This window comes from Aedes albopictus, chromosome 3 (assembly GCF_035046485.1).
Source record: "Aedes albopictus strain Foshan chromosome 3, AalbF5, whole genome shotgun sequence".
NCBI lineage: Eukaryota > Metazoa > Arthropoda > Insecta > Diptera > Culicidae > Aedes > Aedes albopictus.
In genome coordinates, this window is record NC_085138.1 from 263,144,266 (window position 1) to 263,167,691 (window position 23,426).

Sequence of the window (23,426 nt, forward strand, 5' to 3'; positions counted from 1 at the left end):
TTTTTGCGCTTCGTAAGCTTGGCTGGACGACACTACCTTTGCCCTCTTATGAATCGCGATGTTTGCTGATAAATTTGATTGGTCTCAAAAAAAGAAGAGAATTTGCCATGATAGCCTTCATCAACGATGTTATATCACAGAAAGTTGACAGCGCAGTTATGCTAGAAAATCTAAATTTTTACGCTCCCACTCGTCAACTAAGAAATAGGAATCTATTTTATATTAAATACCAAAGAACTGACTATGGCATTAAAGGGCCTATTAATAGAATGATGTCGTGCTATAATAGTTATTGTGAAGCAATTGATATAACAATGAGTAGATCGAAACTTAAACATGTTTTCTTTTCAAGATATACAAGGCAATAAGACAGGTGAAAATAGAAATTAAGAATTTCATTGTTACAGACGTTATTTATTATAAATTTTACTTTAAAATTTGGTCTACGTATTGATTGACGACAAATAAATAAATAAATATATGGGAAAACATCGTTTTTTGCATTTTTCTCGAGAGGGGCACTATTTTCACTTAAATCACATAACCGATTATATAGAACTATGGTCTTATATGTACCGGAAAACTTTGTCGAAGACCGGAAAGTCATCCGAAGCTTGTAAGTAAAGATATTACATGCAGACCATCTGGTGGTGCTTATTATTTAACATGTAAAGGAATAACAATAGCAATAAAATCTCGTTGAATGGACACGTACTGTCTAGACTATAGCTTTTTTAGCAAGTGTCTAATCATGTTGCGGTCTTCAACAAAGTTTTCCGGCATATCCTAGGCTATATTTCTATAGAATTGATTACGCACGGTGTGTTGAAACAGGATTATTATCGCACTTTCATGAACCTAAAATATTTTTTCGTTATAAGTTAGCCTTTGCTGTATATATTAAGATTCTGGAGGTTAAAAAATCTTTCATCGGGGAAAATTAAAATAAATTCGATTTTAGTAGTTTACCACTTTTCCCATATAATTATGGTATTACGAAAATCTGATGAACCTAAACTCTGCTAGAAAGAGTCCCCTTTCTAATAATAAATTTGAAACCATTCAGAGAGAAACGTATCCAAAAGTCTTTAAAACGAGTTTAAATTTGTTTGGCGTTCGTTTTATGTGTCCAGCCCACTACAGTCTGCCGAAAGTCATAAATCATAAAAGTCTGCATTCCTTCCATTTGTCTGGCACATAGATATTTGTAATGGAGGAAAACAAATACTTCCCATTAGTGCGACTCATACATTTGAGGAAACCCATACACCTGTGACTCATACCATTTGCAGCACACACTCTTTATGTACTAATTTGCCTGAAATGACGGGTATTAGTTGCACATAGTTTGCATGTCAAACCACATCCACATGGATATTTGCCAAAAAGTATGAGCCGACTATACTGAGTGTGACTTATTTGTAAAAGTTCAGCCTCTGATCTGTTGAGGACTTCCGTATATACAAAATCTTAAAATTTTCAAAGACTTATCTCCTTGTTACTTATAAATTGATACCTTTAGGGTTAAGTGGGCTGTTGAGGGTCAAATAACAAAAAGTTGACATCAAATACATTAGGTTGGCGTTGTCATATTATGCTAATGCATACAAAAATGATTATTCAACATTCGGTTTAAAATAAGGTACACCAGGGCAAGTTGAATCCGGTGGAGTAAGATGAAACAGCGGTTTAACGTGATATTATCTAATCATGATAAGCAGTTTGAATGTCATAACATGAAACAATCAATTGGTCAAGGATAATTATACAAATGGTATTGCAATCTTTTTCAAAACATCATAATTTTTATTTAGAATTTACCTTACCGAATGAAACGCATGCTTAATATATGTCAATGTGAATGACATCTTATAGTATAAGCCTAAAATATATTAGACACATATCAATTTGCAATAGTAGTCTCGTGTAGTGATTTCTTTTCTATGTTCGTCTGGGTTATCTGTAGTTTTAATTTATAAGACAATTTGGTCTTGATAAAAACTTTATGCATTTGAATGGTTTCAATGTTATAACTGCATAAAATAAAGCTTCTTTTTTTTTCAAGTAAAACTCCTTCTTTTTTGCAAAGTGAGTTTGACAACAGATTTAGTATGGGGAGAAATGTCACTTGTCCATGCAGAGCGTGATAATAAAAATGAATAGTGAAATTCATTCACGCTGTGGAAAGTTGCCTTCACAGCTCGCTCACGACTTTGGTATACGACCCCAATGTTATTCTGCAAACTTTCAGATGAAACTACAAGGTTAAATTCATCCATACATTGTTTTTCGATAGCATGCTTCTGAACTGAGATAATAGCAAATGAATGTAAATCTTTGCAAATGAATGGTTGCAACCTTGATTTTATGACATTTCCAGAACATTGATGTCTGCTCAGTCTTGTTTTACATTTTCAATTTTTATTTTATCTGTAAATTTAGTTGCATTTGTTCTCAGCATAAACAACATGAACACATCTAAAACAAAGTAAAAAGAAAATGGAGCTAAGGACTGTTCCGTTTAATTGCACTACGATTTTGCATTCTTTGACAAATACGCATTTCGACCTCAACTGTTGAGTCATCTCCAGTGTCTCGTACTTCATCCGATATTCTTTTTACGTACATGTATTCCGCCAACATGTCCAGGTTTATCATCATCATATCTAAAACTGTTTCAACCAAACATTGATTGATTTCACAACAAAAAAAAAAGATTTCATATGCTTACCTTAAAGTACGTGTATCAAGAGCGTGTGCCGAAAGAATAATTAGAAGCTATTCTCTAAGGACTGATTTCTTCACCTCGGATTAACCGGTAAACCTGGTTAAACCTTGTTTAACGCTTAAGTCAGGGAAAGAAATCGGCCCTATGTGTCCAACATGCGAACAAAACTATTCATAGGAAAAAATCATCACTCATCAGAGCACAATATACATAAGTTCTTATTACTATATTCGAAGAGCTATCAGTATTTCTGCTAAGCTCAAAAAATCTAATTTACAGTTAATTTCGCAATCTAATCATCTTTCGTGGCCGTGTGATCGTCGTTTAGGTTTATCGTTACATGGTTTGACATGCAAACTATGTGCAACTAATACCCGTCATTTCAGGCAAATTAGTACATAAAGAGTGTTACTGCAAATGGTATGAGTCACAGGTGTATGGTGTTTCTTCAAATGTATGAGTCGCACTAATGGAAAGTATTTGTTTTCCTCCATTATAAATATATGTACCAGACATATGGAAGGAATGCAGACTTTTATGATTTATGACTTTCGGCAGACTGTAGTGGGCTGGACACATAAAACGAACGCCAAACAAATTTAAACTCGTTTTAAAGACTTCTGCATACATGTCTCTCTAAATGGTTTCAAATTTATTATTAGAAAGGGGACTCTTTCTAGCAGAGTTTAGGTTCATCAGATTTTCGTAATACCATAATTATATGGGAAAAGTGGTAAACTACTAAAATCGAATTTATTTTAATTTTCCCCGATGAAAGATTTTTTAACCTCCAGAATCTTAATATATACAGCCAAGGCTAACTTATAACGAAAAAATATTTTAGGTTCATGAAAGTGCGATAATAATCCTGTTTCAACACACCGTGATTACGTGGTATTGTCTATGCTATCCATGTTAGGGGTCATTCTTATATGACAACCATCGCTTAGGCTCTAGGGGGAAGGGGGTCTGTAAAAGTGTGACGCTCCATGTGTTGAGTATACGAAAAAGCGTGACAGGGGACGAAAGGAGGTCTGAAATTACCAACTTTTGAAATCGCTAAAAATGGATGAAAATGCGTTAGTTTCTTGAAAATTTCTACCAAAGTATCAAGCAAAAATTGTTTTGTTGCTGTTGCCACTTTGAACGCCTAACAAATGAGACTATGTATTTATTATTGAAAACGATGAAAGCTTGAAAAATGGCATCATACTCCACCTTACCCTACTTGTAAGTTGCGGAAGACGTGGACGGGTGGCTAAGACAGTGGAGAAAAAGTTGGGCGCCTTTGTTACAGCAGAGGATGTAATAAAACCAAAGGACATGTTGACGAAGCGATTTGGTTCACTTCCACCGGTTGTTGCACCAGCTCAAGAACAACAAAGCAACTGGTAAGCTTATCAAGATGGACCCGGAAAAGTGGGCCACCGGTCTGCATCGACTAATAGCATATTCCTATGCATGATCTGGGCATGACCAACCGGGGCGATGGAAGGAAGGTTAAATTTAATTTGTTTACCAAAAAGGCTATAAATTGGAGTATGTAAATTTGTTTGGTTTTCAAACGGACAAACACTTGAGACTCGCAGTTATTTATATTGATTTTATATTGAATTTATTGATATAAGCACAATTTCGATATTATACTTTTATATTCCTTGTTGGGTATATATCAAAAGGCCGGCTCACCAACTTTTATTTACATCATTTTGTTTTTGGGGTTCTCACATTTCTTTGTCGATGACCATTTTGCATGTGTATATCGTGTGGTAGGCACGAGGATATCCTATGCCAAAAGTCAAGAAAATTTCCTCTACGAAACGTTCCTGGATCGACAGGGGTTCGAACCCGTCACCCCCAGCATGCTCATGCTGGATATCCGCGCCTTTACAGCTGTGGCCATATGGGCCTCTAATTGGCAATATAGGGTATTGGTTCCCTTATCAAGCATGCGACTCCCATTTTCATCTTAAAGAAAACAAAAGATTGAAGCGCTATTTGTTTTGTTTCCTATTTTTGTATTTTTTGTTGGAAGTGAGCACGCATGAAAACAAAAAGAACGGAACGGTGCCGTAATCGCTTGTTGTTTTTTTAATATGCGTGCGATTACTTATGGCACTCATACCCTATATTTCAAATTTAAAGCATGGAATGCAAAAATTTGAACGGGATTATCTCAAAATTGTGTTTTTATGTACCGTTACATACCATGGTCACGGTATTGGAAACCACTTGACCGATTCGTACTTATTTTTTAATTTTTCGCAGCTCACTTTTAAGAAATAGGTACATAGTTGCATAATGGATTTGTATCGAGATTTTTTTGAGTAAATTAATCGTTCAGTATTACTTAATCGCATTTTCCTTAAATATTCATTCAAACTTATTTCTTTCATTTGAGCTGTTCTCGTGAATCGTGATCACCGACAAGGTCTTCCGGGGGACGGGCGGTATTAAAAATAAAAATTTAATATAGGTATGACTAAACATTAAAATATATTCTTTTAAAAGTTAATGTTGTATAGAGTCAATGCATAAAAAAATAATGGGAATGATGTTTTTGTTTTGGGTTTTCAATGTATGAAACTCCCTAACAAAATGAACAGTCCAAACAATTCTACTCCTAATCCATGATTTTCTTACGCAAATAGTGTGGACAATACGCATGATATGACCCATTTATTGCAATGCATACCGCTCCTTGCTTCTGCTTCTAAACTCCTGTACGATGATAATCATTATTTTGTAATATTGTGAAATTGTCATGGACAATCTAGTAGACAACACCAAAAATTCGTTTACATTGTGTCGACGACCTGAAATAACACGTTATCAGGCAACGACTAGAATTCAAAAAAAATAATAATGCATGATGTTCTTCCTCTCTCTTGATTAGTTCTCTCTATTTAAATGTAAGTGGAAAGAATGCTCTCGATGCAACACGTGCTTCCTAGCACGTGATATTTCATGAGTCCTTTCCCTGCGTAAATCTACGGCATAGCGATTCCAACGTAACGCTGTTGCTTGCGGTGAAGCCGGCCGGCATTCCAAGCTACTCTAACGGATATAACGATATTGCTCCCAGTAATTTCATACCATAACTTTAAAGGGAACAGACAAATAGCAAAGAGTCAATTAGCCCTGCTGCTACTAGTTGAAAGTGTACAAGAGAGTCCATCCCCACTACTGCACAGTACGAGCGCGCCGAAACAGAGAACTCGTAGAAACCTTTCGTTTCTCTAGGGCTCTCTCCGCTCTCCCGGGGGTTGTGAGTTGCTCATATAATGTACGGCATCGAAAACAAGAAATTCATTCACAAGTTACCCGCGGGGCTGATCAGAGGTCGAAATTTTACGCATAGATTATTCGTAGGAGAGCATTTGTGCGGAACTGTTGTGGTGGCAATCTGTTATCGAATCTTCAGCATTCTGTGCATTCCGAGACTCTGTGTCTGAGAAGATAGTCTAACATCAGACTTTCGATTTACGAAATCACTATTGAAATAGTGTAATAAGTGTAACAATAAGTCTTTGTTGAAAAAACAATCGCAGTGAAAAGAAACGTTTTGCAAAATGGTTCGTGCAATCCAATTGTGCAGTATGGCACTGTTTGCTCTGGTGCTGCTGAGCAACAGCCAGATTTCCGAACAGGCAGCGACGTTCGTACAGGTGAGTTTACTACTTAATTAGTATGAAGTGTTTTGCATTGTGTGGCATTGAGTTCGGTTTATGCGAAACCATAAATTTTATAGAGCATTGATGGCAAATGGGGAACATACATTTTTTTCAATCTACTCGCGAGACAGCAGATTGTGATTGCAGTGCGTGGCGGGACACGAGTCAGATATAATATACTCAGTAAATTGGAGCATTTGGCTCTCATTTTTGTTTTCATCGGCACCGATGAAAACAAAAACATTTTCTGACCTTCAAAACGTCCTAAACTGTGGATGATACAAAAAGCGTCCAGTCAAAACAAAGCCACCATGACTGTATTAGAATAATACCTTTGAAAAGAATTACCAATTAAGGAGTTAAACCCCGAGTGGTGGCTAGAATAGTTCACTTCCTGCACGCGCTCAGCTTTTTAAGGCCAATCAAGTCACGAAGATTGGTGCCAGAAATTTTGGGCAACTAGTGGCACGGGCGACCTTTTCGGCAATAAACAACTCCAAGCTTTGTTCCATTTTCACTATCGTTATGGTTGCAATGATGCAACTCTGGTGAACGTTGCAATCGAAAACCTACATGTAACATTTACGGCAGCCATTACAGAGGTGACTCTAGGTTGGTTTGAAGAGTCATTCAGATTGTATCTCTAGCAATAAAACGAATCTATTAGGTTACATTTCGAACATTTCTCAAATTTATGAAATTTACGAATAAAAATGTGAAGGAGTAAGGTACAATTGCTAATATTCGCACTGGGAATTTTGCTTTAATGTCTACCTCTTTCATGTAACAAAAGAAATCAATTATATGGAGGAACAAAAACTGAAGTAGGGGCGAAGAGTGCTCCGTTTACCGAATCTTTCTTAGAATTGAGGATCATCCATTATTTACGAAACGTAAGATATTGGAAATTTGTAATCCTCTCTCTTCCCTCCGTACTGGTTTTTTTCAATACATTGTTCATTGTAAACGTAACGTACTGTATGGATGGCATAAACACGGCTGATCCTTTAAAGAGTAACTCGATTTAGAATTGTCCTGGATTTACAGCTACTGGCATTCTACTAGGGTATTGGTTCCCTTATTACGCATCTGGCTCGCATTTTCATCTCACGAAAAACAAAGGATTGAAGCGCTGTTTGTTTTGTTTCTTATTTTATTTTTTGTTAGAAGTGAGCATGCACGAAAACAAAAAGAACGGAATCAATCGGTGCCATAATCGCTTGTTTTCGAATAGGATGAATATGGGAGCGTGAGATTAATGATGGCACTCATACCCTATTAAAATCTTATTTATAGTGAAACAAAGCAAATAGCAAGACCGATTCAAGGTGCTTTTCCATTCTACTTGAAACAAAAGATTTGTTTTATCTCTTATTTTTGTTTATTTTGTTTGAAGTGAGTACAATAGGCTATACAAAGAGTGGATTTGATTGGTGCGGTTATTGCTTTGTTTTTGAATAGGATGAGTTAAGGAGCCTTATATTGGCACGGTGACCCTACGAACAATTAATAAAGTTCTAAATTGATCGCATCCTGTAAAGCACTTAAATGTACTAAATAAGTGTGGTGGTAATAGTAAGCTCTTTGTAGTATTTTCACAGTTGATTTGTTTCCATCTCTACTTACTCAAATAATAATTTTGTTAAATTGTTTCTTCTCTGTGTTGTTTCTGAAATTAGTCAATGTAGAATTAATAAAGTTTTTACATTTTTATAATCATCAATATTTATTGGAAATGATTTTCCTTAGAATGGCTGAAACCAGCACTCGTTCCCTAGATTCATGCGTTGGCTATGCTGTGCTAGTTGGGGCAAATTGAACAAATGGGATAATGTAAGCGTTCCATCATTAGTAACTAGACCCAAGTGATTTTACCAATTTGCATTGCATTTCCAATACGGTCCTGATATTAATATCTAAATAAACATTAGAAGGAGTTTTGCAAGCCTACAATAAATACGAAAAGCACCAGATGAAACTTCTTTTAGGTAAACAAAAATTTGACAAATTCATTCTAACTTTTTCAGGTTTTCCCCTACCTTTAAAGCTAGCTTATTGGTTGAATACGTCAAAGTAAATTGTGTCTATGAACAATATAGTCCTGATTACTATAAAATGTTACAATGTGCTCTTATCACACTAATGAACTCATTGCAGAACCTTGATCTCAATATAAATCATATTTAGATTTGGACTATGGCGTATGATGCTTTCCCGGTTTCAAAGTTCAACCTTTTTATTTGCGTAGTTTCCTAGCGATGCTTCTATTCACAAACAAAAATTCTAAACCATTTGAAAATAAATTGATATAAATCTTATAAAATATCATGTTTAGTTATTTATCATTGGTGATATCAATAAACCAGATGTGATATTTCTTATTGTGGTATAACGCAAAAATGGCCACACCATTTGATTGCTCGTTTTTCAACAAATTATTAATACGCAACAGTTTGGCATCTATGCATGCTGTGCATGAGATATAGTGTGACAAATTCGCATGAAAGTTTTTTTACTTCACGTTGGGTTTACCTACAAAAACTTTTTATCAAAACTTTATGCAGAAAATAGAAAAAATGAATAATGAAAATACCGTTTTCTGTGAAATTCAATATTCGTTCTAATATATACAGTAGAGTGGGTCAACGTTGTATGGGGAAATTTAAAATTTGATCGAATCAATCCAGAACAAAGTTTTTTAATGTATATTAGCGTCACTAACAACTGTGTAAATTGAAAAAAAAATCAGGGTCACCTAATTTTCCGGAAAGCTCCAGTGGAAAACAAACATTTTCCACAGACACCATCTACTTTGAAAAATCATAACTCAGCAATGGATCAATGAAGCAAACTTTTCCTTCGTTCGCCGCATGTAAACAAAAGCGCCACCGTATGAGGCAATTAATATTATGATAGCAGTGGAGTTATGTCTAACACACAAGGGTACGGTGGCGCCATCTGTTCCTTTTATAGCGACCTTTTTGGTTATTTTAGTGATCTATTTAAAAAAAAAAACAGAATAAAAAATGTTTTCCACAAAATTTTCCACTGTTGAGGATAATCGGTTGGAAAAGTCGGAAAAACGTTTTTTTAAATCCGTAAAAAAAAAACAAAAAAAATTGAAATGAAATTTTATAAGCATATATTCAAAATTCAAGATGCGGTTTTTCTCCGTTCCTGAGTTATGACCAATTTTGTGGAAATTGTCCAGATGTGCTATAAAAGCCGTTTTTTTTGGAAAATTATAACTTAAGAACGAAGCATCGTAGACACATTTTTTGTGAATTTGTACGCAAATTATCTCAACTATATAAAAAAAAATCAAAATTAAAATTGTTTTCCACAAAATTTTCCACCGTTCGGAAAATCGGTTGAGAAAGTCGGAAACTAGTTCAGAAAATTTGCTAACGATTTCTCAAAAAACCATTGTGTCTACGATGCTTTTAGACCGTTCCAGAAATTATAAGCACGCCTACACATAGCGAGAAAGTAATGTTTTTTTTAACAAATAATTATTTTTATATTTTTGTATTTATATTTTAAGAATATTCTTCGATATCTTTGACTAGTTTTTGTATGCATAATGTTCATTACAAAAAATAAACTTTTAAACTCTTTGCACAAACCAATTTTCAGTCTTCTTCTTCTTCTTCTTCTTCTTCTTCTTATTTATGGCGCGACGTTCACATTGGAAATTGGCCTGCCTCTCTTCAACTTAGTGTTCTTTTGAGCACTTCCACAGTTGTTAATTGAAAGGCTTTCTTTGCCTGCAATTGTATGAATTTATACATTGTTTGGCAAGTACAATGATACGCTATGCCCAGGGAGTCGAGAAAATTTTCCCGACCGGAACGGGAATCGAACCCGCCGTGTCCGCATTGGCGATCCATAGCCTTAACCTAACTGGAGACCACTTTTTAATATTTATGCTAAATTCATGTACTGTAAACAATTTATTTTCCAATTTTTTTTTTCACAGGATCACTTCAAAAACATGATTCTGGAGATACTTAATTAACGTTTTTTTTTGAAAATAACATTTTGCCCGTGCCCGTAAGATTTTGAGAAAACTTGAAAATTCAGCTTTTTTCTTTTTGGAATTTTCAATCATGTTCCTACAACAATACAAATGTTTCATTTAACGCACAATGAAGCTTAGGCATTGCGTTTACATATACTTATATTAAATGTAGCTTTAAACATGTTCTAGTATATTTTTTGCGACTTATTTCGGTTATTGTAAAAATTGTTTTTTTTTGGAATAAATGGTTTTCAGGTCCAAAAGTCTATATTTAAAACTAAAATCATATACACTGCGGCCACTTTCTATAGCCGCACCCACGATTTCACACTTCTAGCAATTTCTACGATTCAATCGATATGTGGAACGATGTGTATCAACTAGTGTTTGTAAAATATATGATTTACATGAATAAGTTTTGTAAATTATTTGTTTGTTAAGCGAAAAACACGTTATTTTCATAATTTGGGCGACCATTTTCTATAGCCGCACTACGGGTTTTTCTTCGGTTATCTGATTTTTCATAAGAAATAATTTGATCAAACTGTCTCAAATGACACAATTAAGCTAAATCAAAACAAAGCTAACGAAAAGCAATGAAAAAATCAACCAATTAGTTTTCTTAGTACAAAAAACTACATAATTTTCACTATTTTTACTTAAAAGTTCTCTTAAAATACCAAAAACAATATTTTAAGTTGACAAATATATTTTATTGCTTCCTATCGGCAATATTTCTTTGAAACATGATTTCTTGTATGCTTTCTATAAGATTTAAAGCTGTAATACCAATTTTACAACTGATTTTCTGGAACTTTAGAATTAAATTTAGCCTAATATTTGCGTTATTTTGATAAATACGCTTTACTTATGACAATATATCACTGAAAATTCAACTAAACAGTCGCTAATCGTCCTCATGAATATAGATTTAATTAATCCTAATGGATAAAAGAGCTTAATTTTGCGCCAGCGCTACACAAAATTTTGCCCAATTTTACAATTTATGATATAAAATCAACCGGAACTACAGGAAAACTACAATCATAACCCCTTCCTTCTCTTTTGCCCTAAAATCAACAGGAACATCTATATTTGAAATCTTTTGATAGAAAAACATCATTTTTACTTTATCAAATAGCGTCAAATTGATGGAAAGTTGGATAAAAGCTGTTATTACAAATCGTCTTCATAATTAAAAATATTCATCTTATGTTTAAATGGTAGCGAAGACAATGCTGACTTTCCAAGTATAGTTTGATGAATTCCCGAAGTTTCTTCATTATGTATTGAAGTTGTATACGATGTCTTTTCCAAGTTTCATCAGGATTGATACACAAAAACTTATGAATTTTCCATTTAAAAGCTTAGAAATTCGATGTATTCACAATTTAATTAGGTTTATGAAGGTTATACGAAAAAATTGAAACCGGAAGTTTAATGCAATGATTGTTTTGAGTCAATAGCATTTATACTTGAGCATTACTTTGAGTTTTTTTTAGTTTTTTGGGATATCTTTAATAACTTTTCAATAAAACACCAGTTTACCAATTATGCGTCCTATTTCTTGAATTAAAAGACCTTGTAACTTAAATATTTCGTTAAACTTCTTTGGTTTGGTCTGAATAAGCTTTATTTGGTCTAATAAAGCAGTTATTATTAGCATACTTTATGATAAAGCAGCTGATCTTAGGAATACCCGAAGTGCGGCTATAGAAAATGGTCGCCCAAATTGTTGAAAAACTGTATTTTTGAAATGGAAAATATACACATGAAGAAAGTTATGCTTGCAAACATCATATTTTGCAATAACTAGCAGATGCATATTGTTTTCCATATCGATTGGATCTTAGATATTGCTAGACATGTGAAACTGAGGGTGAGGCTATAGAAAATGGTCGCAGTGTAGCACATTCGGAAAATTTCCACAAAATTGGTCATAACTCAGGAACGGAGAAAAACCACAACGTGATTTTTTTACAAAATACCTAGCCTATAAAATTTTCTTTTAAAAAAAATTTTTTTTTGAATTTTTCCGGACTTTGAAAATTGTTTTTCCGACTTTTCCAATCGATTTTCCTCAACAGTGGAAAATTTTGTTGAAAACTTTTTTATTCGTTTTTTTGAATTGCTGAGAAAATTTGCTTATGATTTCACAAAAAAAAATGTGTCTACGATGCACCGTTCTTGACTTATGATTTTTTAAAGTTGGTGGTGTCTGTGGAAAATGTTTGTTTTCCACTGGAGTTTTCCGGAAAATTAGGCGACTCTGATTGTTTTTCAATTTAGTTTTTGTTCATACATAAACGAACTGTGAACCTGTGAAAAAAATGTCAATACATTCTGAGAACCTTCGTACCAATTTGTACGGTAATAAAAAAAAACTATTCCATCCCTGTAATATACGTGATTTTGTCCGTCCGGATTCTAAATGGGCAATGCCTTATAAGTTGTACATCTCTTTTTCGTCTTCATGGCGTTACGTCCTCACTGGGACAAAGCCTGCTTGTCAGCATAGTGCAAAGCTTAGTTTTCTATGAACACTTCCACAGTTATTAACTGAGTGCTTCCTCTGCCTTCCTCTGAGTGCTCCATTTTGCATGTGTATATCGTGTGACACGTACGAAGATACTCTATGCCCAGTAGACTGCGGATTATTTTTCAAAAAGTTGTTGAAACCTGAAATTTGTAAGCTTTTTTGGATTCTAATGGCATAAAAAGAGAAATCTCTGAGTTTGAGCCAAAAATATTGAGATTTGGAGGTGGCGCAATCGCCTCGTAGATGAATTTTCGAGTAATAAAAAGATGTTTTCTCTTCAACTGCCATAACTTTTTTCAATTTTCAAACGATTCTCAACCTTTTTTTTTAATCTCTCATAAATTAAATCTATATAAATAAAAATGGAATGGTGTTTGTATGTCACGAATAGGCTCGGGAACGGGCCAACGGATCTACACCATTCTTTCAGTGTTTGATTCGTGCGGGGCTTCGATGTGTTCGTACGAAAAAATAATTGAGAAAATCAACCGGGAACCCACCGAAAACGACAAAGTTTGAAATTCCATTTTTGGGGTATTTTTCTTTAGATCTGCATGTCAAAAAACACAGTAGGCAGGCAGAACGATGTTTGCCGGGACAGCTACTTTCGAATAAACTTGTAGAACATTATTTTTTCCCAAAGTCTAGTTTAGATTTCATTTTAGGTAAATGTACCAATAGTGGGGCTATTAGTAGCTCCTTGTACTAAAATAATTGAATAAATTGACAATACTACAAAATATAAAGTTTGAAAACGTTAATCGGTAGTTTTTCACTTAAATTTGCTACGAAAAATGTAAAAACCAGGGTTTATTTCCGAGAGAGAGGAGACAGCTCACTGACAGCCACGATGTTTACATTTCTTCTTATTTGTTCTTTTAACAATTTTGTACGCCGCACAATGGTTTTACAATATATTATTGGTCAAAAATGATTTGCATATTGAGTTCACTGCGACAGAGCATAGAGCTTGCTGACGTTCAGTGAAGAGAATTGTCAGACAAAAGAGGCACAAAACAAGCAACAAAGAAGGTGCGACGATTACTCTTTATCCCTACTGGTGACAGATAATGACATGATCTCGATTTTTTTTTTATTGCAGACAAAACGGAAGCTGAATTTGTTGCGTACTTTTCATTTTCAACTCGTGAATAAGGCCGGAACAAATCTCATTTTCTTCTTTTGTCACTTTGCTCGTTGACTCGACAAGGGGGGGGGGATGATAAATAATAAACGTATTTCATGCAAAAATACCCAAACAATTAGGCAAAATCGTCAAACTCATCGGATTTGTTAAGGAATTTTCTCGACTACTCTAATTTCACTTTAAAATTTTTAAATTTCCTAAATAATTTATTTGTGTCCCTCCTCAAAATGTCGAATTCCGACAAAAATTTTCCGAGGGGGGGGGGGGTGGTTACATTAGAGAAAATCGAAATTTGTGTCAGCCTAATCAATTATTACTAATTCAAAGTTGAAACTGTTTGATGATAGAGCTTCACCAGAGTTGCAGTATTTACTGACTCGAAGTTACCATTCGAAAATCGCAATGCAAGGCTTAAAAATCTTTAAACTCATGGTGTACGATGTTAATCCCATTATTTTCAAGTTGGGACAAACTTATGTCGCATGGGTTGTTTTGTCGCCACAAATACAGGTTGCGACATTGTCATTATTGTTGCGCGATGGTTGAATTTTGATTCACTGCTGACGTTTATTCACCTTTCTCTTTCAAACATGCAGGCGGAATAGGATTTGTTGTCATCAGGAAAGGTTTCCCGATGAAAACAAATCCTATCCCGCCTGCATGCTTGAAAGAGAGAGGTGAATAAACGTCAGCAAGCTCTATGGAACATAAATGTATTCATTGCACAGGTTAAGGAAAACTGGCCATAACATATTTTTTTTTCAATAACAACGAACAGAGCGAAATTTAAATAAGATCTTTTGGATATTTGGCCACCCCGTATCATCAATGTGAGATTTTCAGTTCGGTTTGCGGTGACAGTTTGTGACAGGTTCTCCTTGACATTAAGTAGCACGCAATCGAAGCCAGCTGTCTTCTCTTTCTCAGGTTTATTTCAGTTTTTGCTAATGAGTCACTAGCACCAACTATAGGTACACGGTTCCTATTATGGAGGTAAAATTTGGTAATAATTGGTTCCAATAGTGGCGCATCCCATTGAATTCTTATGGGAGCCACCACTATAGGTGCAAAGGAGAAAAAAAGTTACGGAAAATAATTATTTAAAATAGGTTTTCCGCCAAATCCTAAACACAAACCTGAATTAATGTTATTAACCCTAAAAGGGATACCTGGGGTCCATTGGACCCCAGACGCCTTTCAGAGCTCGTCTTTGATGGAACACACTCAGCGAGGTGACGAAACTGAGGCCATGAAGGTATCCCTTTTAGGGTTAATTATATGATGCATCCATAAAAATGCCATTTGCAAGCTTTTTGGTCGAAATAGTGCAAAATTGGCGCTACCACCACTATTGGTACAACCTACACTAAGGGAGCTTTTACCCTCTATTTTTCTTCTTTTTACAAAAACAATTTACCTCAGGGCCCAATAACTTTTTAACCGTTTCACCAATTTCATTTTTTTTAGCGTGCTTATGTCGATATATTTTTCCTAAGAATACTGTAAATAAACTGTACGTTGAAATAATGGTTTCAATTCAAATTAATTCAAATTTTAATTGTTTTCGACTGGGAATCGAACCCGTCAACCTCAGCATGATCATTAGGCTGCGGCTTATTTTTCAAAAGTTATTGAAACCTGGAATTCGTAAGCTCTTCTGGATTCAAATGACACAAAAAGTGAAACCTCTGAGTTTGACCCAAAAATATTATGATTCAGAGGTGGCGCAATCGCATCAAAGTTGAATTTTCGAGTAATGAAAAGGTGTTTTCACTTCAAGTGCCATAACTTTATCAATTTTCAACCGATTTTCAATCTTTTTTATGAATCTCTCACAAAATGAATTAAAAAAACGCGTAGAACATTTATTTTTTTCCAAAGTCACGCAAAATATGAGTTTTTGAAGATTCCATTTATTTTTTCCTTCTTTTTACAAAAAAATGTAACTTTAGAGTCCTATAACTTTTTAACCGTTTGACCATTTTTTTTTAATATTCTTGGCTCAAACTCAGAGGTTTCCCAGAGCTTGCGAATTTCAGGTTTCAACAACTTTTGAAAAATAAGCCGCAGCCTAATGATCATGCTGAATACCTACGCCTTTACAGCTGGGGTACTGGGGGCCCTTAGAATAGTCCCAGGGAGTCCTATTGAATGTATACCTACCTCATCGTGACGGCAAAATTTGGTGTACGTGATTTACTGCAAGCTTCCAATGAGTGTCAACAATTCTATGTACCTCTACTAAGTCATGTTTCATCTGATTCAACATCCGATAACAGCGCCAAAGTTATTTGATTTATAATGTTATTTGTTGTTTGCGTGTTTGTATCTGCTTCCGTAATGATCCAGTTCAAACAATTGACGATCGCACCACACTTTCCAATCGAGTGAGAGCGACGACGACGACGACGACGACGACGACGACGATCAAAACAACTCCGCGAAGTCTGATTCACCCGGATACCTCCCGTTCGGTGGTCGGCCGCGTGGTTGAGTTGCTGTTGAGCCGTTGAGCTGCCAACTCACGCATGAGAGATATTCGACGACGACGACGACGGAAAAATTCTACTCTACTATGGCTTATGAATGAATTCGAAGCATGAATGGGGGGCGTAGGCGCTCACTCACCCTTCCGAGCGTACATACGAGTATAGTAAAAATTATCTTTCCCACTTCACAATCTCGCAGTTATTATTGTTGATTTGTTTTGTAGCACTTCTTTGGTTTGTTTGGCTGGCTCTAAAAGACGTGACTAACACTCGGTAAGGCTGCCAGCACGTTTAACCTGGGTCAGTTTCAATCACTTTGCGCAGTGGTTCGGCGAGGGAAACTCGTTTGAACTGCAATGTGGATTACCAATCAATGATCCCCATAGATTTTTTGTTTGTTTCAAATGCATTTTTCGAAAATACGACGCCCAAATGGAATGCCTAAAGAAATAAGAGAACTTCATATAAATTAAATAAGAAATAATTGGTGGAAAAAATATTTCCTTCCGATGATTTGACATAAAATTAAAGTTGAGTCATACCTTCCCCAAGTTGCTTAAAATGCATTCCACAGATGTTACAAGTGACAAACATATTTGTTAGTGTACGTATAAGAAATCATTTGCTTGAAGAGCAATCATATGAAGTAGGAGCAATTGTTTAATCAACAAGCATTTCGGGTTCAATTCTACAAATCTGTTTAAGTATTTTCTCTCAGATGATAAACATGTTTGTTAGTTATGAACCGACAGTTTATTCATCATGCTATCAATTCATCTGCGAAAGATTTTTTGTAAAACAAAAGCTTCAGTGCACAAATATTGTTTGATTGCAATACTGAATCTTATTTAATCATAACTTTAATCATAAATAATTAATGGTTACCAGTGTCTTGATGACACATTTTTGTACTCCATTCAACGATATTTCCTTCACCATATTTTAAATTTTGAATTTTCATACATCGAGACAAATATAATAACTTAAATTCTTCAAATGGTATCAACCATTCTGAAGAATGTTCTCGAACATAAAGAATTTCTTAATGTGAAGCAAACAAGTCTATTTCTGCGATGGTGTCGCGGGGTGATCTGCTTCTTAAATAGAAACCCATCTTCAGTAAATGAGCATAAATTGAATCTTCTTTTAGTTTTTCTTGTTTTGGCATGCTGGGAGTGGTGTATTAATCACATACATAACATGAGGAATGTGTCTGTTATGTTTATTAAAGATATCTTCGTAGATCCTGAACACGTGAACTTATTGAAATTCTTTTAATAAAGCATTTTCTTTTTTCTCAGTTTTCCCACGAATTTTTCTAGTAATTTTGTTATCAACTCGTTATTCCGTTGCTGTTTTGATGACAAATGGAGACGCAAGGTTGTGGATGCGTGTGCTCCCCATATTCAATGGGATATCCTACGCATTTTGCAATTTTCACAAAATGATGATTTTTTCTTGTTTTGAACATGTTGAGATAGATGGATTTCTTTATAAGAGAGATTTCCAGTCCGATGCTGGTTCATCTCTTATGCACATTTTGCAACTGTAGTATTTCTTTTCTTTATTTGCTTATTCAACATTTACAACTTTCGAAAATACTATAAAGCATATAGTATGAATAAAAATAGTGTGTATTTACTACAAGTTTTGAGTAGTTACTTCCATATGTTGCTACTGGCTGTATAGTATTGTGGGGTTTCGATGAAAATCCTACGGAAAATCGTAAATTTCTAAAGAATATAAATAGTTCCTAGTCTAGTCTAGTCTAGACATACACAGCCTTCCATTGAAAGAAAATGATAGATTTGACTAGTTCTACTTTTTTGTAACTGTTAATGTTTGCAGTACCACAGAAATGTATTATAACCTTTAAATGGTTGAATACTTTAAAAGTTGAAGCAGTTTGAATTCCACCATACAAAAAACCACATCTTCTTATTGTGACATAGTGCTACATATATGACCATAACTTTTAAACAGTTAGATTAGATTGAATGAAATTTTGACAAAATAAATACTTTACGAATACATACTATACGAAAAAAATTGCATTGAAATCGGTTCAGTATTTTTGGCTCTACAGTTGCAGGTAAAAAAGTGATATTTTTTAAAGTGTTTGTTTGCCCAAGATTCTCAAATGGTCATCCTCTTGTTCTCACGATATCTCTAGCAACACTAAACTGATTTTGATTAAATTTGTATGGTATTATATATGCACATATTTAATGTTATCGAAAGTTATACATTATTTTGTGTGTCTCACTTTTTTCGAGTCCAGTCATTACTTTAACAATTGCATTCCGAAAACAAAACATGCCGCACCTTGCCGGATGACGTAGCACCACCAGTCACTTCACTCTTCCTTCGGCCGAGTAGAGATAAGTTACATATCATCTCACGAACACTGGAGCGCATTCGTCCTCACACAAAAGGGCACGCTTGCTGAAAACTCTTCAAGTCGCATATGCAAATATTACCCAATTAAAATAGGTAAAACGGGTAAACAGTGGTATTACTAATGTTTGGAGTGAGAGTGCATTTGTTTTCCTCCAAGTTTCACAACTACATCTACAAAAGACGCACGCAAACTTTTGAACGTGATAAACTCAATTGAAATTTACGCGAAGAATATGCGGGACAACATATAATATGCTGCCACCCGCGAGCACTGTCTGTTGCGATCCTTATGCTAGAATATTAACAGTTTCGAGTAAAAACGGCCGCTACGGATTTTCCTTCCTATTCTGATGGATTAGTACTAGTGAACTCTGGAAAAATCATGACATTGTGATCTCAAGAACTGTTCCAAAGATTTGAAATTCCTTCAGATTTGTTTAAGAATTTGCTCGGAAGTCTATCCTAAATTCCTCTGAAGATTTCTCTCGAAATGCCATCCAAGTTTCTTGCTTGAATTCGCAGTTCTCACAGAATTACTCCAGCGAGATTTTCCATAAATTTAGCAAAAAAGTTCTGAAGGTTTTTCAGAATTTTTGCATTTTTCTAGCAGTTTCTAACAAGATTCAGAGGGGTTTTTCAGATTTGTTCGATTTTGAGATTTTTCCGGTATTCCTACCAGGATTTCTGCAGAAGTTTTTCACAGAGTCTCTACACGAGTACCTTCCAAGATTTCTTCCAGAGCTATTCCAGATATGCTTCCAAAGTTTATCTTTTTTTCGGAGATCCTTTAAAAAGTTCCTTGCGATATTTCTCATAATAGTTTTCGGGGATGGCTTTCCAACGGGATTACTCCAACGTTTTTTTTTTCGACATGTCTCATGTGTTTTTTCTCAGTATTTCTTTCGAATTTCCTATCGAAATTTCTATGAGAATTTGTAGATTATCCCAGGAGGTATTCCGAGAAAACTTCCTGTAAAAACCCCGGGAGCAACAATTGAAGAAATCGCTAAAAAACCGTTTAATCTCCGGTGAGGGTTTGGGGAAAAACTCCGGGAATAATTCGGGAGAATCTCTACAAGATGATCTCAGAAGGATTACTTATATATAAGAAATCCTGTCAATAATTACAATATACAATCGAAACGTCGGGCGTAGAAAATATGCTTTAGTTCTGACCGCTTCAAAAACTGAAAGCCGACTGAAAAGTCTCCCGGTAAAAACTCCCAGCAGTCGAAAGCATCCACGTAAATAATTACGAGAAACTGTGTGGAATAGAATCAGAAAGAAATAACGAGAAGCACTTCATGAGAAATATCAGCAACAATTCCTGCATAAATCCCAAAAGGAACAGCGGAAGAAAATCCAGAAAAATATTGAGGATAAATCCTGAAAAACTCTAAGAGACATCACAGGAACAACACCGCAATGAATCTTCCAAGAGAAGTCTCGGGAGAATCTCAGAAAGAAATCTCAAGACAAACTGCAAGAAAAATTCCGCGAGAACCTTTACCCTCGAGCGATCGCGCTGTTGTATTTTGTACAACACGTTGAAAAAATCTCGCATTTTGTACTCAGCGTTAGCGTGGTGCTGACGCAGGTAGCCAACCGCGCGAGTTACGGAAGGTTAAGGAATATTCCGGGAGAAACTACACAGCTAGTTGCGTTCGGTAATTTTTACCGTTATTTCAACTGCTGAGCGTTCGGTGACGGGTTTTTAACGAAATTCTGTAAAAACTACCAAATTTCAGTAAAATGTTATCGTTTATCTGTCAAATTTTAACGAAGTTTGATGATAATGGCTAATTTTACCGAATTTTTCCTGTAAAGCAAACTTAACGGTTGAGATTTTTGTTAAACATTTCCGAAGTCGGTGAATGTTTTTAAGTGAGTAGGAAACACTCACGGAAATTTCTTGAAACAATACAGGAGAGACTTGCGAAGAAATCCCGGAAAGAACTATTTCTAGAAATTCGTGTAATACTTCTTAAGAAGTCTCTGGAGGAGCTCTAGTAGGAAACTTATACATAACTCCTGTATTGCGGAAAATAATTTAAGAGAAATCCAATGATAAACCGTAAAAGAAATTCTACGAAAACATCTGAAAAATATCATAAGACAAACTCAAAGTTGACCACAAATCTTTCGCAACCAGACTGAATTATACGACAGAGTTTCAGGTAATTTGACCGACAAAACCCCTCATAATGACAAGAACAAACATGCCGATGACCCACTCTATATCAGGGAATTTAATTTTAATGACTGAATCCCTTAACTTATTTCTTCATACTATGCTTGCCGCCCTCCTTCCAGTATATTTTCGTATGTTTAAATTAAAATTTTACTAAATTGTGCTCCCAGGCAGTGATTTTGAGCATGTTTGAAATCACTGTTCTAGTTTGTTTTCTAATAGATATTAAAATTTCAAAATGCAATAACGATAATTCAAACTGAGTTCCAAATATCCTAATATGACCGTTAAAGAAAACTTATGACATATTCATATTTTCCATTTAGGTCGAAAATAACAGTAACTGAAATTCCTTTTCTTTCCATTTATTCTTGCAGCCAGCAATTCGGCTCCCGCGCTCGGTTGATCCCGAACTGGACGAAAAATGTACGGACAATACCGCTTGTGGATGGGCAGTTTACAAACCATTCACCCGATCGATTGAAAACTACATGCGCAACACGTAAGTACAAACAACAACAACGTTTATCGTAGATTGAAACTTCAACAACATATCTTCTTGTCACAGATGTTCCTGTCCAGAGTCAACCAAGTGCATCCGCACCGATGATGACCTTTCCATCAGTGCCTTCGTGTACCGGTGCCGAAAGGTGGACGACACCACACGCTAATTCGGAACGACTGACGATTCCTTTCTGAATTTTTTTTCCGTCTGAATTCTAGTTTTATTTTGACACATTTAACATCTGGTTCTTAGAAACCAGATCTTTATTTAAATCTTCCTCTCCTATTATTTAATTTATGTCTTGTCGACGTTTTGATTTCTCTATTTCCATCATCCTGCAATTATTTAATACCAATTGACTTTAATCTCATACACATTAGTTGTATCAACCTATAGAAGTATGGTTCCAAGAGAGACATTTTTGATTAACATGCCGCGACAAAGGACGGCCATAATGTTTTTGATGGTTAGTAAAATCATCAACATGAATAAAGATCAATAGATCAGTAAACAACTATAAATAAGATGCGTCAAACAGTTCCTTTATGTGGATTAGCAATCAATGTTAATTAGCATTTTTACAACATACTCACAAACGGTCTAAATGAGACAATAAAATTTCTTTTAAAAAGAGTTATTATGGCCACGTAGTCAAAACATCAGCGCAGTGAATATTTCTAATGCCTCCAAAGGCCCACAGACAGGAATGAAACGTTCACATTACAAGTCACCGTGGCGTATCCCAACGATTAATCTCTTTATTCTTACGTAATAATTAGACCCAATTCGAACTGATATCATCTGGCGACTGTTTTGAATGATACTTAAATACTATGCAAGAACTATGCTACAACACAGTCTGAGACTATTTTCATCAGATTAGTACAAACATATGGCTAGTTTCCACAAATAAACCACAAGGTTTCCATACTGATTAATTGGAAGCAACGACGTTTCAGAACATAAACGCCCAAGGACCAGCGAGTGCTGGAGTGGGCGGAAAGGACTAAAGCCGATATAATAATGTTAGAAACGTACTTAAAATTGGATCCATGAGCTTTTATCGTTGCCTTTCACACCACACCTTAAAGTGCGCCAATTAACATTGATGCTAATGAAATCTTCCGGGTAATGTTATTTCTGGTATAGAGCAGTATTCACCCCCAAAATATTTTCGGAATACCTACCGTTGCGAAATTGCACACCACACACACACACAGCCACACTCTCCCACCCTGATAGCCGTATGATTTATCACGTCTACCAAACCGAGCAGAAACACTCACGAAACAAAAATCAGTATTTGATACGAAGGCAAGGAATAAAACGCACAACATGCTACTAAAGTAAAGAGAAATGGTTTTGATGAAAACGTAAGGCTTAGAGTAAGTTTGATATCTGTATGCATTACAATATCGACATTTTTTTATTAAGGTGAATAAATTTTAGAAGAAAATATATTGTCTGTTTAGTGTATTATTTTTACAGATATCACATATTCTTAAGTCATATATAGGTAATCTTCGATATAACATACCTTCGATATAATGAATTAGAACGAATAGGGTATTGTACCATTTGGGCATGTGTACCTATTTTGGGCACTTGCCGCTATAACTAAGTCAATTTCAAACCGATTGATTTGAGTTTTTGTTTAGAGTTAGATACTGTACGTGCCTAACTCTATACAAAAATTCACATCAATCAGTTTGAAATTGACTTAGTTATAGCG

General features: G+C 35.2%; 1 protein-coding gene across 1 annotated transcript; it reads left to right on the forward strand.

The window, feature by feature from the left end:
- The first annotated feature begins 6,037 nt into the window (after positions 1-6,037).
- On the forward strand, positions 6,038-23,152 carry LOC109400000 (uncharacterized). Its single transcript, XM_029857671.2, has 3 exons — positions 6,038-6,396; positions 21,567-21,691; positions 21,758-23,152. Exons 1-3 carry the CDS (start codon positions 6,301-6,303, stop codon positions 21,858-21,860), a joined length of 324 nt encoding a protein of 107 aa, XP_029713531.1. The 5' UTR covers positions 6,038-6,300; the 3' UTR covers positions 21,861-23,152.
- Positions 23,153-23,426: the final 274 nt, after the last annotated feature.

Coding starts and splice junctions, on each gene's coding strand:
- LOC109400000 (XM_029857671.2), top strand. CDS start 6,301: ATGGTTCGTGCAATCCAATTGTGCAGTATGGCACTGTTTGCTCTGGTG. Junction 6,397..21,566: donor AGGCAGCGACGTTCGTACAG/GTGAGTTTACTA, acceptor TTATTCTTGCAG/CCAGCAATTCGGCTCCCGCG. Junction 21,692..21,757: donor GAAAACTACATGCGCAACAC/GTAAGTACAAAC, acceptor TTCTTGTCACAG/ATGTTCCTGTCCAGAGTCAA.